A 16,387-nucleotide genomic window follows, 5' to 3' on the forward strand; every position below is an offset into this window, starting at 1 on the left:
ATACTTTCTAATTTAGTTTCTAGTGTTTTATTCATATTTTTGGTCAAGTAATGTGTTTTGCTTTTGTTTATCTTTAAACCTGCTACGTTTCCATATTGTTCAATGGTTTGTAGTAAGGTAGGAACTGTTGTAGTCGGTTCTTCAATTATAAACATTAGATCGTCTGCAAAGGCCTGGAGTTTGTAGGATTCATCTCCTACGGTTAAACCTTTTATTTTGGGGTCCGCTCTTATTTTAATTAATAGGGTTTCAAGGGTCATAATAAATAACAATGGTGATATAGGGCATCCTTGGCGAACTCCCTTATTTATGTCAAGTATTGGTAATTGACTGTTATTCAATATTATATTCGTTGTTTGTTTTGAATATATGGTATCTATTAGGTTAACAAATTTTGGGCCAAATCTCATTTTATTTAATTGCATTTTTATAAATATCCAATTAACGTTGTCGAAGGCCTTTTGAGCGTCCAAAAACATTAGAGATGCCGTCTTGTCTGGATGTTGTTCATAGTACTCTAGTATATTTATTACAGTTCTAATGTTATTTTTAATTTGTCTCCCTGGAAGAAACCCATTTTGGTCTTGGTGTATTATTCCATTTATAACTCTTTTGAGTCTCTCTGCGTAAATAGCAATAAAGATCTTATAATCTACATTTAATAATGATATAGGCCTATAGTTTTTAATTTTTTCTGGTTCTGTACCCTGTTTATGTATTAAGGTTGTCAGTGATTCTGACCAAGATTTGGGGATTTTTCCCTCAAGTCTACATAAGTTAAAAGTTTCTAACATATGGTTTCTTATTGTTTCGTTGTCTATCTTGTACCATTCTGCAGGTATAGCATCTGGGCCTGTGGCCTTGTTGCTTTTCTGTTTTTTAATTGTTATTAGGAGTTCCTCCATTGTTATTGGTCCATCCATGGTGGCCTGTTGATCTTCTGTTATTTGTGGTAAATTTGAAGCCTCTAAATAGTTAAAAACTTCATCTTCAATAACATGATCTTTAGCATATAATTCTTTATAAAAATTATACACAATGTCTGCCTTACCTTCTGTATCATATTTTATTTTACCATCTTTATCTTCTAATTTTTGGATTAATTTTGATTGACTCTGTTTTCTAAGTTTATACGCTAGCCATCTGCCAGGTTTATTTGCATGTTCAAAATATTGTTGCTTTGCTCTTTTGATCTTTTCAGTTAGCTGGTTTTGTTCTATAACTCTAATTTTATGTTTAATTACATTTATTTCTGTCTTTAGATCTCTGTTCTTAATATGTTGCTGCGATAAGGATTCTAATTGTTTTAGTTCGTTTGTTAATTGTAAGTACTCTAATTTCTTTTCCTTATTGTGTTTTGCTGTATAGGATATTGTTAAACCTCTTATATACGCTTTAACTGTATCCCATAAGTTCTGTGGAGTAGTGTCTGATGTTTTATTAATTTCAATTAATTTCAAAAAATATTTTTAATTCCTTTTCGATCCAATCCTTATATTTCTTATCATTTAATATATACCTATTCATCCGCCAGTTGTTCTGTTTATTATTCATCGTCATATAGAGGACTATGTGTAAAAAGGCAATCCCACCAACAGGGTAGGGCAATGAGGGTGAACATTTTTTTCCTCGGGTGCCGAAAGAGCATGTGCGTGCACTATTGCACATTCACGAGTGCTATACACTCATGCCAATTATGCCGCACCCATAATTCAATACCTGGAGAGGGCGTAAACAGATTCCCCTGCCCCCCCAGGCCCTCTGGAGGCCAGAAACTGCATGTTTCCCAACTTCAAAACCATTGAGTCTGTCATCTGCACCTCTATAACTGTCTGGTTTGGTTCTGCAACCCAACAAGACAGACACAGACTTCAGAGGTGAATCAGAACTGCAGAAAAAACAATGGCTGCCAACCTGCCTTCCATTGAGGACCTGTAGACTGTACGAGTCAAAAAGAGGGCGGGGAAAATATTTACTGACCCCTCACACCCTGGACATAAACTGTTTCAACTCCTACCCTCAAAACGTCGCTACAGAGCTCTACACACCAAGACAACTAGACACAAGAACAGGTTTTTTCCCCGAACGCCATCACTCTACTAAACAAATAATTCCCTCAGCAATGTCAGACTTTCTACTAAATCTGCACTTCTATTCTACTAGTTTTTCTCATCATTCCTATCACCCATTTCCTCCCATGTTGACTGTATGACTGTAACTTGTTGCTTATATCCTAAGATTTTTAATATTGCTTCTTCATTGCTTATTTGACCCCTATGACAATCATTAAGTGTCGTACCACATGATTCTTGACAAATGTATATTTTATTTTATGTACGTTGAGAGCATATGCACCAAGACAAATTCCTTGTGTGTCCAATCACACTTGGCCAATAAAATTCTATTCTATTCTATTCTGGTGATCCCAGTAGGCTCATGTTTCACCCTCCCCAGGCTCGAGGTAAAAACACCCTCCCCCATCACTCCAGATCCTCTCTGGAAGCCAGAGCTTCTGTGCGAGCCAAAAATCAGCTGGCCGGCACACACACGCACATTGGAGCTGAGTCTTCGGAGAGGGGCGGCATACAAATCCAAGTAATAAATAAATAATAATAAAAAATAAGCATTGGCTCGCGTGCCCACAGATATGGCTCTGTGTGCCACCTATGGCACCTGTGCCATAGGTTTGTCATCACTGGGGTAGGGGCACAAACAAGTCTGCCAGAAGAGCTGCGTGTCACCGATTCTGTCAAAAAGAAGGAAACCATCCTGACACAACAGATGGGCATCCCATTCTCTGGCTGAGCCCCAAAATGAGAAATTAGGCAACCATTGTCAGTTTTACTCCCAACTTTGCTCTGCTCTTCTCAAGGACATTTCTGGATGTGGGACTAGCCACTCTTATACACGTTCCCTGATTTATGACCGCAACTGAAGTCAAAATTTCTGTTGCTAAGCAAAAACATTTATGGGAGCTTTGCCCCACATTACAACCCTTCTTGCCACAGCTGTTAAGTGAATCAGTGTGGTCATTAAAACTAATCAGACAGTTGCCAAGTGAATCTGGCTTCTCCATTAGCTTTGTCAGAAGGTTGCAAAAGTGGATCACATGACCCCCTCCTACCAAGACATTGCAACCATCATAAGTGTGAATCATTTGCCAAGCATCTGAATGTTAATCTTGTGACCACAGGGATGCAACAACGGTCGCTCATTAAGAAAAATGGTCATTGGTCACTTTTTTCGGTGCTGTTGTAACTTTGACTGGTCACTAAGTACTTGGTTGGCAGACACAGGAGTAGGCAAAATCTTGCCACAGGCAATCCTCGAGTTACGATGACAACTGAGCCCATTTTTTTGTCAAGTGAAATGGCTGTTAAGTGAGTTTTGCCCCATGTTGCCATCTTTCTGTGCCAGTTGTTGTGAATCGATGCAGTTAACTTAGTGACCCCGTTGTTAAAGTGAATACGGCTTCTCTGTTGACTTTGCTCATTGAAAGGTAGCAAAAGGGGATCATGTGACCCCAGGGGATACTGTGAAGCCCAGGGTATCTGGGGGAAAGTATTTTGAAATTTTATATTTGCCTGTAACTTGCAATCTGGTTAAGGCACAGTCGTGGATGACATCATACCAAGGTAGCTGAAGAAGCAAGTTGTTGCCAGTTATGCTCATTTTTGCTTGACTCTGCCAGGTAAGTGCAATCCGGTTTTTTGTTTGACATTCAATTCAATTTATTAGATTTGTATGCTGCCCCTCTCCGAAGACTCGGGACAGCTCATAACAGTAATAAAAAACAGTATAACAATGGAACAAATCTAATAAAATTATATAAAAAATCCCAACAATTTAAAAACCATACAGCACATACATACCAAACATAAAATATAAGAAAGCCTGGGGGAGATGTTACAGAACTATAAATTTGGGGATTATTAGCATATTAATAGTACCCAGCTCCATATTTTACACAATAGTTATAAAAAACTTGACATGATTTTCCCGAATTTTAAACATTTTAATATAGCTTGGTTTCCCCCCCTAATTTATTCCGTTTTTTCCACGAATTCCCTGATAATTCCCGAACTGCTGATTTCCCAGTTTGCTGGAGGTCATAAATATTGAGTCAAATCTTGATTTTGGATTCCGTGACAGCGAGGAAGTGCTGCAACGGTCCTTAAGTGTGTGAAAAACGGCCATATCCCTTTTTTCAGCGCCGCTATAAATGGCGAACAGTCACTAAACAAACCGTTGCTAGTCGAGGGCGGCCCATGTCAAGGCCTTGCTCAGAATACTGGCACGAGAGGAGTGTTTCGGAGTCCTCCTGCCTGCGGGGTCCCCCTCTCGCTCATCTCCTGAGGGGGCTCCGCTCGACGCCACCGACGTCCCTCAGGCGGCTTCCTCGCCGGCGATCCGACCGCCTTTCCCGTGCTGCGGCACATCTCGCAAGATCTGCCGAGACTTCGCAGCTGTCGCGCTCCAAACATTGCTTTAAAACCAGGGATGGAAAAACATATGGCTTTTTTTATTAACTTGTGCACTTCAACTCCTAGCATTCCTCAGCAAGCTTTGGCTTGCTTAGGATTTCTGGGAGTTGAAGTTCATAAGTCATTACAAGACCACATGGTTGCCCACCCTCTGACTTTAAACCAATCAGATTCTACGGCTGAGTCTCGCTACTACGTGAGGACCAATGGAGAGTAGCAATTTTCCATTACTCTTCTCCAGCCCCCCGGCCCGCTGTTTGTTTTCATCCCACCTCTCCATTCCCATTTGTCCATTCGCTAATGCTCTTGTCCCACCCTCGCCCTCTCTTCTCCTATTGGATGAAGTGACTCATCTTTCACTCCTTCCCTGCCCTCACCCTCCCTCGGAGGACTTTCGGGCACCCAATGGTAGGCGAAGAGCCCGCCTCCGTCCCGCCTCACTCGTGGCCTCGGAGCTCCGCCTTTCCACCCACCCCTGTGCCGATTGGCTCATAGGCGGAGATGCAGTTCCTTGGCCGCTAGGCGCATGCGCAGCGGGGCTCGCTGGTGGTAAATTGTGCGGGATGTCTCCGGTGCTTTCTAAGCCCGATTCGGTGCCGCTGCCGCGGAGGCTGCTGTTGCGGTACCTACTGCTCCTCCGCCTTTATCCGGTGCTCACCAAGGCCGCCACCAGGTGCGTGCGCTCCCCGCGCCCTTCCCTTGGAGGTCATCTAGACCAGGAGTAGGCAAAGTGGGCTCTTCTATGACATGTGGACTTCAACTCCCAGAATTCCTGAGCTAGCATGATTGGCTCAGGGATTCTGGGAGTTGAAGTCCACAAGTCATAGACGAGCCAACTTTGCCTGCCCCTGGTCTAGACCAGCCCCCTCCTCAAGCACCCTCCGCCATTTCAGACAGGTCCAGTCTCTCCTGAAAAAACCCCCAAAACCTTCAGTGAATGGCTACAAATATGAGTTTTATAATGTTCCATATTATTAACTAATTATACCCAAAACTGAACAGGGTGTTTAATTAAATAATAGAAACATAGAAGATTGACGGCAGAAAAAGACCTCAAGGTCCATCTAGTGTGCCCTTATACTATTTCCTGTATTTTATCTTAAAATACTTAAATGGAAAATTTTTAAATAATGGTGAATCGACTTTGAGAATAATTCAATTCAATTTATTGGATTTATATGCCGCCCCTCTCCGAAAACTCGGAGACATAATAGTTCTAGCTACTGTATGTATAAGATTTATTACTTGCATTTTAAAAAGAGATTGAACCCAGTCAAGTATACTGTCATTGTGGGTATGGATATTTTATATGTAACAAAGAAAATTGCGTAATAATTCTTTTTTAAAAAAAACCCTCCTGTGATGGAGCATCCACAAGTCAGAGAAACGCACCACAAATATCTAATCAATCATAATTGATCAGCATATAGAAGGATGATCAAGGACTGGCTTCTCAAGAGCCCCCTGCTGTGCTGGGATAATAAAAAATGCAAATCCAAAAATACAAATCCAATTAATAAATAATAACTCCCCAAAGAATATCAACCAATCAATCAGAATAGAGCTGGATGAGATCTTGGAAGTCTTCTAGTTTGGCCCTGAGCTCAAGCAGGAGAGATTATGTCGACAATGTGGCTTGGTGAGACCCAGGGGAAGAGCCTTCTCTGTGGCGGCCCCGGCCCTCTGGAACCAACTCTCCCCGGAGGTTAGAATTGCCCCCACCCTCCTTGCCTTTCGTAAGCTGCTTAAAACCCACCTTTGCCGCCAGGCATGGGGGAATTGAGATACTCTTTCCCCCTAGGCCTTTACAATTTTATGCATGGTATGTCTGTATGTATCTTTGGTTTTTATAATAATGGGTTTTTAACTGTTTTTACTATTGGATTATTATTATATGCTGTTTTATTACTGTTGTTAGCCGCCCCGAGTCTGCGGAGAGGGGCGGCATACAAATCCAATAAATAAATAAATTATACAATTTCAAACAAGTGACTGTCTAGAACAGTGATGGCAAACCTTCTTTTTACTCGGGTGCTGAAAGAGCATGCGTGCGTGTTATCGCGCATGTGTGAGTGCCCACACTCGTAATTCAATGCCTGGGGAGGGCGAAAACAGTTTCGGGTGCCCTCTGGAGGCCAGAAATGGCCTGTTTTACAACTTCTGGTGGGCCCAGTAGGCTCGTGTTTTACCCTCCCCAGGCTTCCCTGGAACTTGGGGAGGGTAAAAACGCCTCCCTCCATTCCCCCCGCCAGGCTCTCTGGAAGCCAAAACTGACCTCTGTGGGAGCCAAAAATCAGCTGGCCCCCACATACATGTACGTTGGAATTGAGCTACGGCAATGGCTTTCGTGTCAGCAGATGCCCCCTGTGGCATCCATGCCATAGGTTCGCCATCACTGGTCTAGAGATTCTTCTTAAAAACATCCAGTGATGGAGCACCACCACTTCTGGTGGCCCGCTGTTCCACTGGTGAATTGTTTTTACTGCTAGGAAGTCTCTTGTTAATTCCAGGTTGCTTCTCTCCTTGATTAGTTTCCATCTGTTGTTTCTTGTCCTGTCTTCAGGTGCTTTGAAAAATAAATTGACTCCCTCTTCTTTGTGGCAGCCCTTCAAATATTGGAATGCTGCTACCATGTCACCCCTAGTCCTTCTTTTCACTAGACTGAACATAATGCAATTCCTGCAACTGTTCTTTATATGTTTTAGCCTCCAGTTCCCTGGTCATCTCGTATTTTTGTAGAAAATTTTTATTTTTTATTTTTTTAACTTCATGTTCATTCATATAGCAATGCTTATACCTTACAAACGTACATACATAGTTACTTATGTCAAACTAATCTCTTTTGTATTCATATCAACATCTCTATTATAGTTATAAATTATCAGTCTGTTTCTCACTCCCTTCCTACTCTCTCCATCTCTCCCATTTACCTTCCCTTCTCTCTCCATCCTTCCTTCCTCTCCATCCCATCTCTATCTTTCTCTTTTTTTAAAAAAATATAAATTTTATTAATTTTTAATAGTAACAGATACACACTGCATTAATGACAGTGTAGAGTGATGCATGGTCCCACCACCCAACATCATTTATTCTGACCCCTCCAGCAAAATGAGGGTGTACTTTTTTCTATTATTTTAAACCAAGAACATTACAAATTATAGAGTAATCCCAATTTATTCTTTATAATTTGGTCTCGAATTCTACTAACTATAAAACCTCTAACCCTGTCCCATCTTCCCATCAGTTTTTTCACTTTATTTTCATTAATCATATTAATCTTTGTAGCCATAATTTCAAACTGAATGTGTTCCACCATGGACCGGCACCAATTTTGTATTGTCCATTTTGTTGCATCCTCCCAACCTAAAACTATTACCGCGTAGGCACTTTCTATAGCTGCTTTCTTAATTTCTCTAAATTCACCCATATCACTCCTTATTACTAATACTGCCATCTCCTTTGGAATCACCCATTTTATGTTTAACATCCTGTTAATCTTGTCTTGCACCACTTTCCAGAATTTCTGCACTCCCCAACACTCCCAAAACATGTGCATGAACACCCCCCTCTCCTGACATCCACACCAACAGGCACCCTTAACATTTTGATAAATATACACAAGTTGTGCAAGTGTATGATACAATTTATGTAACTTTTTTCTCCTCACTTCTTTGACCCTTGTATTCTTAATTTTCCTTATATTCTTCACTATATTCTTCATCTCTTATTTGCAATTCACTTTGTCACCATCTAGTTAATCCCTGGATCACACACCCATCTGCCTGCATTAACATCCTGTATATATTACCTACCTGTGCCTTTGCACTGTCACTTTTTTATCTTAACCATCTCTACCTGTCTCAAACTACAGAGGGTGGACAAAAGAATGGAAACACCTTGCAGCTCTTCCGTGGAATCCAGATTTGTGAAGCTCCCTTCGAACAGTTTTTCTGGAAATTGGGTTCTGTACGTGTCTATTGAGCTCTGCAGTGATTTTAGGAACTGTGGTCTTGCGATCCACTCTATCAATTCGCTTTAGAGTCCGAGGGTCTCTCTCAGACAACTTTGACTTTTGACCAGACTTGTGCTTGGCTGAGGACGTTTTCCCTTCTCTTTCAAAAGCAGTCATTACTTTTGAGACATGACCTCTTGAAACTTTCTGTTACGCTAGCGCCTGCCATTCGAGCACCAACAATTTGGCCTCTTTGAAAGTCTGAGAGGTCTGCCATTTCTAGAAGGTTATAACCAATTTCCTTAAATTTCTGTTTTAAAAAAAGGTAGTTTAAAAATATATATCAAATAACAGAACTAAAAAAGAACATTAAAATATGTCAAGTTTTGATTGATCTGAACATGGTCAAACATTATGATGCCAAAAAGTCCAAGTGTTTCCATTTCTTTGTCCACCCCCTGTACTTCCTCTCTCATCTATCTTGCTTTTCCCTGCTCTCTTTCTAGTGTCTCAACAGCTTTTCTACTTTGTGGCATTCCTGTTCACACCTTTTACATTTTCACATTATCTTTCCTTTCTTCCCCGCAGTGCCTTCCTGTCAGCTCTCGGGAGCCTCCTGTCCCAAATAATTGAGAAGAGCCAGAAAAAGAGGAGCCTCGACTGGCGGGAACCCCTCCGGTTTGCTGTGTATGGGTAAGACGGGGACCGGTGGAAGAAGCAGCTCAAGGGAGGTGCAGCCAAGCAATTTGGGTGGCCTGAAAAGTCTGGGAGGAGAAATCTCATCCCTGGTGTTGCTTTTTGGATGTTGTTATTGTCAGGCCCAAGCCGTTGTTTGAGTTAGAGACTTTGGCCTGCCACAGTTTGGCCTGTGGGAATTGGGGAGGGGTGGTTGCATGAGAGGGGAAAGCTACTATCCACAACACATTCCTTCCAGAAGATTCAAGGTCATCCTTTGTTCAGCACCAGCCTGAAGTACGGAGGTGGACCATGGACATTGAAAGGATCGGAGTGGTGCACATGATGAATGTAGAATAGAACAGAATTATTTTATTGGCCAAGTGTGATTGGACCCACAAGGAATTTGACTTGGTTCATATGCTCTCAGTGTACATAAAAGAAAATATAGATTTGTCAAGAATCATGAGGTACAACACTTAATGATTGTCATAGGGGTCAAATAAGCAATGAAGAAACAATCAATATACATAAAAATCTTAAGGATACAAGCAATAAGTTACAGTCATGCAGTCATAAGTGGGAGGAAAAGGATGATAGGAATGATGTGAAAAAATTAGTAGCAAAAGTAGTGCAGGCTTAGTAAACAGTTTGACACTGTTGAGGGAATTATTTGTTTAGTAGAGTGATGGCGTTCAGGAAAAAAACTGTTCTTGTGTCTAGTTGTCTTGGTGTGCAGTGTTCTGTAGCGACGTTTTGAGGGTAGGAGTTGAAACAATTTGTGTCCAGGATGTGAGGGGTCAGTAAATATTTTTACTGCCCTCTTTTTGACTCGTGCAGTATACAAGATTTGTGCGCAATGGGTGTCCAATATTTTTCTCACTGATTGCTGAGTTTTGAATTTTTGGGGTTGAAGGAGAATGGGTATGGCGCCACTGCATTGATTGACATTTGCTCTCTGGAGTAGGGCGACGAGCCCAGGTTTCATCTCCTGTCACTATACAGTTGAGAAAAGCCTCGTTTTCAATCTCAAAACGGTCAAGAAATTCTCGGGCAGCACCGACTGTTGATTTTGTGCACTTCAGTAAGCATCTTGGGCATCCATCGCAGCAGCATCCATGCCCTTAGCATTCAGGTAGCGCATTACAGCGCACACTTTGCACTTGGAGGGAAAGAGAATGAGGACACTCATCTCTAACCTTCACCACAACACCAGTCAATGATCTACTGACCATTGGCACTGCTTGTTCTCTGCGGCTGGCTTCCTGCTACACAATAGTAATACCAACTTCCCCCCGCGAACATTCCCCGCGAGAGCTACGTGCATTGTAACCTGACTTTCTGGATAACCCTCGTACTTTGCCTGTCTACATCCTATTAACTTCTCGTGCGTTTTATTCCAAAGTCCAAGCTAAATGCTTTTCTTCCGTTCCAGATCGCCATCCCCTTGTAAAGCCAAGATTTCTTCTTCTTTTCTATCTTCCGCCTGTCCTTCCGTCTCCCCTACCTCTGGACCTCTCCCCCGTTTATCCGCTTTCTGTGGCTTTCTTGCTTTCTGTCTGTCTGCACCTCTTCCCCCTTTGTCTTGGCTTGAAGATCCTTCCCTCTCTCTTTCAGCCCTTCCTTTTACTGGTTTTGCAGAGTGTGCAACAATACTCCACATTCTGTGGTTGGCTCATTTCTCAGGAGCGGCTGGAATGGGGCTTGGATGATGCCACAGCAGCTCTGCCAATAACCGATGCCAGGCCCTTGGGCAGAGGGCGTTGCGGCCTATTATGAAATATTACCATATTTTGGGGAGCACAAGATGCACTTTTTTCCTCCTTAAAAGGGCCTGAAAATTTGAGTGAACCTTACATTCTGAATGCAGCTTTTCTGAAGGTTTTTTTTAATTTAAAAAGTTTTTTATTTATAAAACATTTAAAAAACATGTTTACATCACAATGTAACACAATACAGACAAGTAACACACACACAAAAAGAAAAAGGGACCAAATGGTCTATTCAGTACAGTACTTCATAAAATAACGGTAATCTGTTTGATGCCGGATTTTGTAATTATTGGTTGCATTCCTTTTGCAGTTTCTTGTTCACCGGACCTCTCAGCCATTACTTCTACCTCTACTTGGAGCAGTTCATTCCTTCCGACGCCCCGTTTGGCCTCATCAAACGTCTGCTGGTGGATCGTCTCCTTGTCTCGCCGGCCTTCCTGGTCCTCTTTTTCTTGGTCATGAACTTTTTGGAGGTAGGGTCTTGCTTAGGGATGATCCGAGCAGTAATGGGCAACCAAAATGTTTACTGCCACACTGTGGGTGTGGCTTATTTCGTGGGTGTGGCTTAATGGTCATGTGATTGGGTAGGAGTGGCTTTCTGGCCATGTAACCAGGTGGGAGTGGTTTGAACGATAATCATCATTCAAGTGAACTGTTAAGTCCTCAACTTACAACCTTACCAGTGTCACTCGCTGGGGACAATTTGCTTTATTTTTCCTGCGCTCTCCTTCCTGGATTGCCCCCCCCCCCTCAGACTGGGTAGCTAGGCGAACGGGTGCTGCCTGAATCATAAATGCTGCCAGCCCCGCTTCCACCCACGACTTCTGCTTGCACCTCAGGCGGGAGGTGGCCGTGTGAGGCTGGTGGGGAGCCGGGCAGGAGTGAGGGAAGCTCGTCTGAGGCCAGGAAGGAGGAAAGAGGAAAAAAGCAAGGAGCGCCAAGCCGAGACCGGTAATCCAGGAAGTGACAGCCGCCGATGAGCTGGAGCTGTGCACTCGTCTTCATTTCCGCCAGTGGAACTCCTTTCCACCCTGTCCTACCTGCTGTCCACCCCTGGATCCGAGGCTCCAGGCCGGTTTAACTCCTGTTCCCCTTGCTAGAATCCAGAAGGATGGTTGCCCGGTTTCTGCTTGGACACATCCATACTGTCCAGTATTTGGTTTCTACCTGGATGGTGTGTGTGTGTGTGGGGGGGGGGGAATGGGTGTTTTGGTAGGAAAAATGGCGATGCATGCGCAGCTTTGGTGACCAGCAGCTGGCCGGTGTGCATCGGAGCGAGATTTGGCTTCTGCCCATGCGCAGGAAGCAAAAACTCACGAGAAGCTGCGTGGCCACCTGAGATTTCAGTGATTTTCTGTGATTTTTTGCTTCAATATAACAATATTTCCGAACGTTCTCAAAAGGTGGGCTTTAACTACTGCTTTCTTTAGTGATTTTTTTTCTTCTGTTGCCTTCTGTGCTAAATAGCTGCTTCCATTTGTTTTGACAGTCCTTTTCCCGTTTTAATGATATAAAAAAAGTCACAAATTTTTTTCATCAGCAGAGTAACTCACCAGCTCAACTTGTACTCTGCAACTCGTCTCTCCAGCACTTTCCTTAAGTTTTTTTCCAGGTGGCTTCCAATCCAAAAATCAAATCGATCAGTCTGTTTGTGACCACCGCGGCTTGGACAACTTGTAACAAGCTGTTTTTGGTTGGGAGCTCTTTATCGGCTCCTTGGGTGGGGTTGCCGTCCCCTCCTGGATCGCCAGCGACTGGTTAGGTCCCACAGAGTCGGCCTTCTCCAGGTCCTGACAACTAGACAATGTCGCTTGGCGGGACCTAAAGGAAGAGCCTTCTCTGTGGGTCCCCGGCCCTCTGGAATCAGCTCCCCCTGGAGATTCGAACTGCCCTCACCCTCCTCGCCTTCTGCAAGAGTCTTAAGACTCATCTATGTCACCAAGCTTGGGGTCATTAGATTCTTCCCCCTGGCCGATTAATGTATAAGTGGGTTTGTTGATTGAATGGATATGTGTGTACTTTAATTGGTTCTTTAGTTTTTAGATGTAACTTTACATTCTAATTAATTAGATTTCAATGTATATTGTCTTTTTAGATGTTGTAAGCCGCCCTGAGTCCTCAGAGAGTAGTGGCATATAAATCCAATGAAACTAAACTAAACTAAGTTCTAATCGAACCAAGTTCCCAGGCGACATGGATACTGGAGTTCCCCAGTGGAGCGTGGGGAACTCCGTGTCTTCTCTGGGGCATTTTGGTACCTCTTGGGTGCTGGGAGAAATACAGGTCCACCCCCCCCCCCTTGCGCATCAATGATAACCATTTTCTTTCAGGGGAAGGACATGTCTGAGTTCTCCAAAAAGATAAAATCTGGTTACTGGACATCCTTAAAGATGAACTGGAAAGTATGGACCCCCGTCCAACTTATTAACTTCACTTACGTCCCTTTGCAGGTAAGGGCTTCCCTTTCTTTCCTCCCATTTCGTTTCCAATGATCTTTCTTTTTCCCAAAAAAGTTTCCCCCCCCCCAACACTCCATACATAAATCCATATACCCTCAAATGTTACAGTATTACAGTAAATAGAGTTTGCGGAGAGGGGCGGCATATAAATCCAATAAATCTAATCTAAAATAAAATAAAATAGATACTTGTACACAGTGAAGGGCTGCAAAAAATGTTTACTGGGTGTGGCTTGCCGGCTATGTGATCAGGTGGGAGTGGTTTGACGATCATGTGACTGGGGGGTAGCTTAAATGTCACGACTGGCTTAAAAGTGGCCAACTTGACGTCACTCACCTCCAGGATTAGGGTACCTGGCCTCTACTCACCTCAAAGAGATACAATTTCCCTATCTATTAACTATTACTGAACATCCAAAATATGCTATTTTATTTCTATGTATATATGCCACATGTGTACATACATATTACACACAGGCACACAAACATACATTATCTACTATATAAAGTGTATGTACACACACATACACATGCACAGATCTTCTAAAATTATACACATCGAACCTCATTTACTGTGATAGGAAAAACACCCAGACCCCAGAAGGGAGAAAAAGAAAAAAATTCTACTGATTTTGCATACCTGACCAAATTTTTTCTATTGGTTCTGTGTACCTGACTGTACCCTTAGGGGGCCATCACTGCTTGTACTGTACATTTTAATCAATCATTCATAAAACAATTTATTCCAGGTATATTTTTCTGTAATTATATTGCTTCTAAAAAAAATAAAATCTAATTTTGTTGTCTGGGATATCCACCAATTAATTTAAAAAAAATGTCCCCCTCCAAATAAACCGCTATTATCTTAATTTACCAAAACAGTTATTCTTTCTCTTGCCATTTAATAATTATGCCATATTTGCTTCTTCACCTTTTTAAATCTTCTTATTTATCATTCATTTTTTTTCCATCATGTTTTATGCCCCACAGGAAACTCTACTCATTTAATTTAATTCTTCAGATCTCAACATAATACATTTATAATCAGTTTGGATTTATTTATAAACCCAAACCGATCTCATATATAACATAGTAAGCAATCATAGGCTTATATTAGGTCCTTCTAGAGGTCCTTCTATTGCCTTCTGTAGGTCCCGTCACTTGGCAAGGGAAAGGGCCTTCTCTGTGAGGGCTCTGGCCCTCTAGAATCAGCTCCCCCAGAGATTCGTATTGCCCCCACCCTCCTCGCCTTTCGAAAGAGTTTAAAGACTCACTTATGCTGACAAGCTTGGGGTTAGTAGACTCTGCCCCCTGGCCAATGAATGTATAATAAGTTTGTATGAATGGATATGTGTGTATTTTAATAGGTTTCTTTAGTTTTTAAATGTAACTTTTAATTCAAATTAACTGTATCTCGACTATTTTTTATATGTTGTAAGCTGCCCCGAGTCCTCGGAGAGGGGCGGCATATAAATCTAAATCTAAATAATAATAGTAATAATAATAATAACAACAACAACAACAACAATAAATTTATTATTATTATTATTATTTCAGACTTCAAAAAAAAAATAAGACAGGGTCTTATTTTCGGGGAAACATGATAAACAGGCAGACAGGTAGATAATAGATAGACAGATAGACAGACAGACCCTGTTTTCCCCAAATAAGACATCCCCTGATAATGGTCCCCAGGGTCATTCTTTGTCAAGTGGACCAGGTATTCCCATCCAGACCCTGACAGCCTCCAGACACTGGCACATCACTTCCACTGCTTCGCTGAGTGGACACGGGGTGGAGATGTATTGGTGAGTATCATCAGCATACTGATGATAACTCACCCTGTGCCCTTGGATGATCTCACCCAACGTAAATATTAAGCAGCAGGGGGGATAGGACCGACCCCTGAGGAACCCCACAAGTTAGGGACCTAGGACTCGACCTCTGACTCCCTGCTAACACCGACTGCGACCGACCAGAGAGGTAGGAGGAGAACCGCCGCAGAACGGTGCCTCCCACTCCCAACCCCTCCAGTCGGCGCAGAAGGATACCATGATCGGTGGTATCGAAAGCCGCTATGAGGTTAAGGAGCACCAGGACAGAGGATAAACCCCTGTCCTGGGTTTGCGAGAGATCACCCATCAGCGCGACCAAAGCAGTTTCCGTCACCACCTTCTCAACAACCTGCTCTCTTCTCACTGTTAACTGGCATCCTTTTTCTTCTCTTGGAAGTTCCAGGTGCTCTTCGGAAACCTCGTTGCCGTCTTGTGGTTCGCCTACCTGGCGTCGGTCAAGAAGAAATGAAGCAAAAGACGCTGCATGGCAAAGGAGGTGGCTACGGCTGTCCCGCTGAGGTGGCGGAAGGAAAGGGCAGAGGAAATGACCTCGACGTCCGCTTCTCTCCCTCTGCAAGTTGTTCTCTGGCTTTCATCCTCACCCCGGGGGCCTGGACAAAGGGGCTTCCCTTGTTGCTTCCTCCCCCGGACACCACACGTCTAACAGCTATGACTAACAAAGGCCATTTTGTGTCTTTCTTCTTCTTTACAAATCTTTTCCAGACCCGATTGCTGAAAAAGATTTTTCTGCCTTTTCTCACCTAGAGCTTAAGGGTAGCGGGCATGGAAGAGAACGGGCCATAAATATGGGGGCGCGCCTGGTTTTCTGAGCAATAAACGGAATGAGGTCGGTCTTTTGAATTAAAAAAAGCCCTACAAAATGATTGTATTGTTATAATTATGGATACATACATATGGAGTGTATGGGGTGCTCGGGGAAGGGTAGCTTCTCTGGTGTAGGGGCATGTCGTGTCCTTTTAAGGCAGCTTTTAGGGCAGTTCATTCATCTTTGGTCCCTACCTGTTACTCAGCTCTCACCTGTGGCTCCTAGTAGCTGTAGCATGTAGCAAGTAGCGGCCCTACCTGGACCGAGACTCACTGCTCACAGTCACTCATGCCCTCATCACCTCGAGGCTCGACTACTGTAACGCTCTCTACATGGGGCTACCTTTGAAAAGTGTTCAGAAACTTCAGATCGTGCAGAATGCAGC

General features: G+C 42.9%; 1 protein-coding gene across 1 annotated transcript; it reads left to right on the plus strand.

Moving 5' to 3' along the window:
* The first annotated feature begins 4,995 nt into the window (after nucleotides 1-4,995).
* PXMP2 (peroxisomal membrane protein 2) lies at nucleotides 4,996-16,057 on the plus strand. Its single transcript, XM_070763490.1, is given in 6 exon segments — nucleotides 4,996-5,034; nucleotides 5,036-5,157; nucleotides 9,025-9,129; nucleotides 11,194-11,356; nucleotides 13,214-13,333; nucleotides 15,574-16,057. Coding segments are annotated over 6 exon segments (606 nt in total). The 5' UTR covers nucleotides 4,996-5,010; the 3' UTR covers nucleotides 15,646-16,057.
* Nucleotides 16,058-16,387: the final 330 nt, after the last annotated feature.

The sequence above is a fragment of the Erythrolamprus reginae genome, chromosome 10, assembly GCF_031021105.1.
Source record: "Erythrolamprus reginae isolate rEryReg1 chromosome 10, rEryReg1.hap1, whole genome shotgun sequence".
NCBI classification, from domain to species: Eukaryota; Metazoa; Chordata; class Lepidosauria; order Squamata; family Dipsadidae; genus Erythrolamprus; species Erythrolamprus reginae.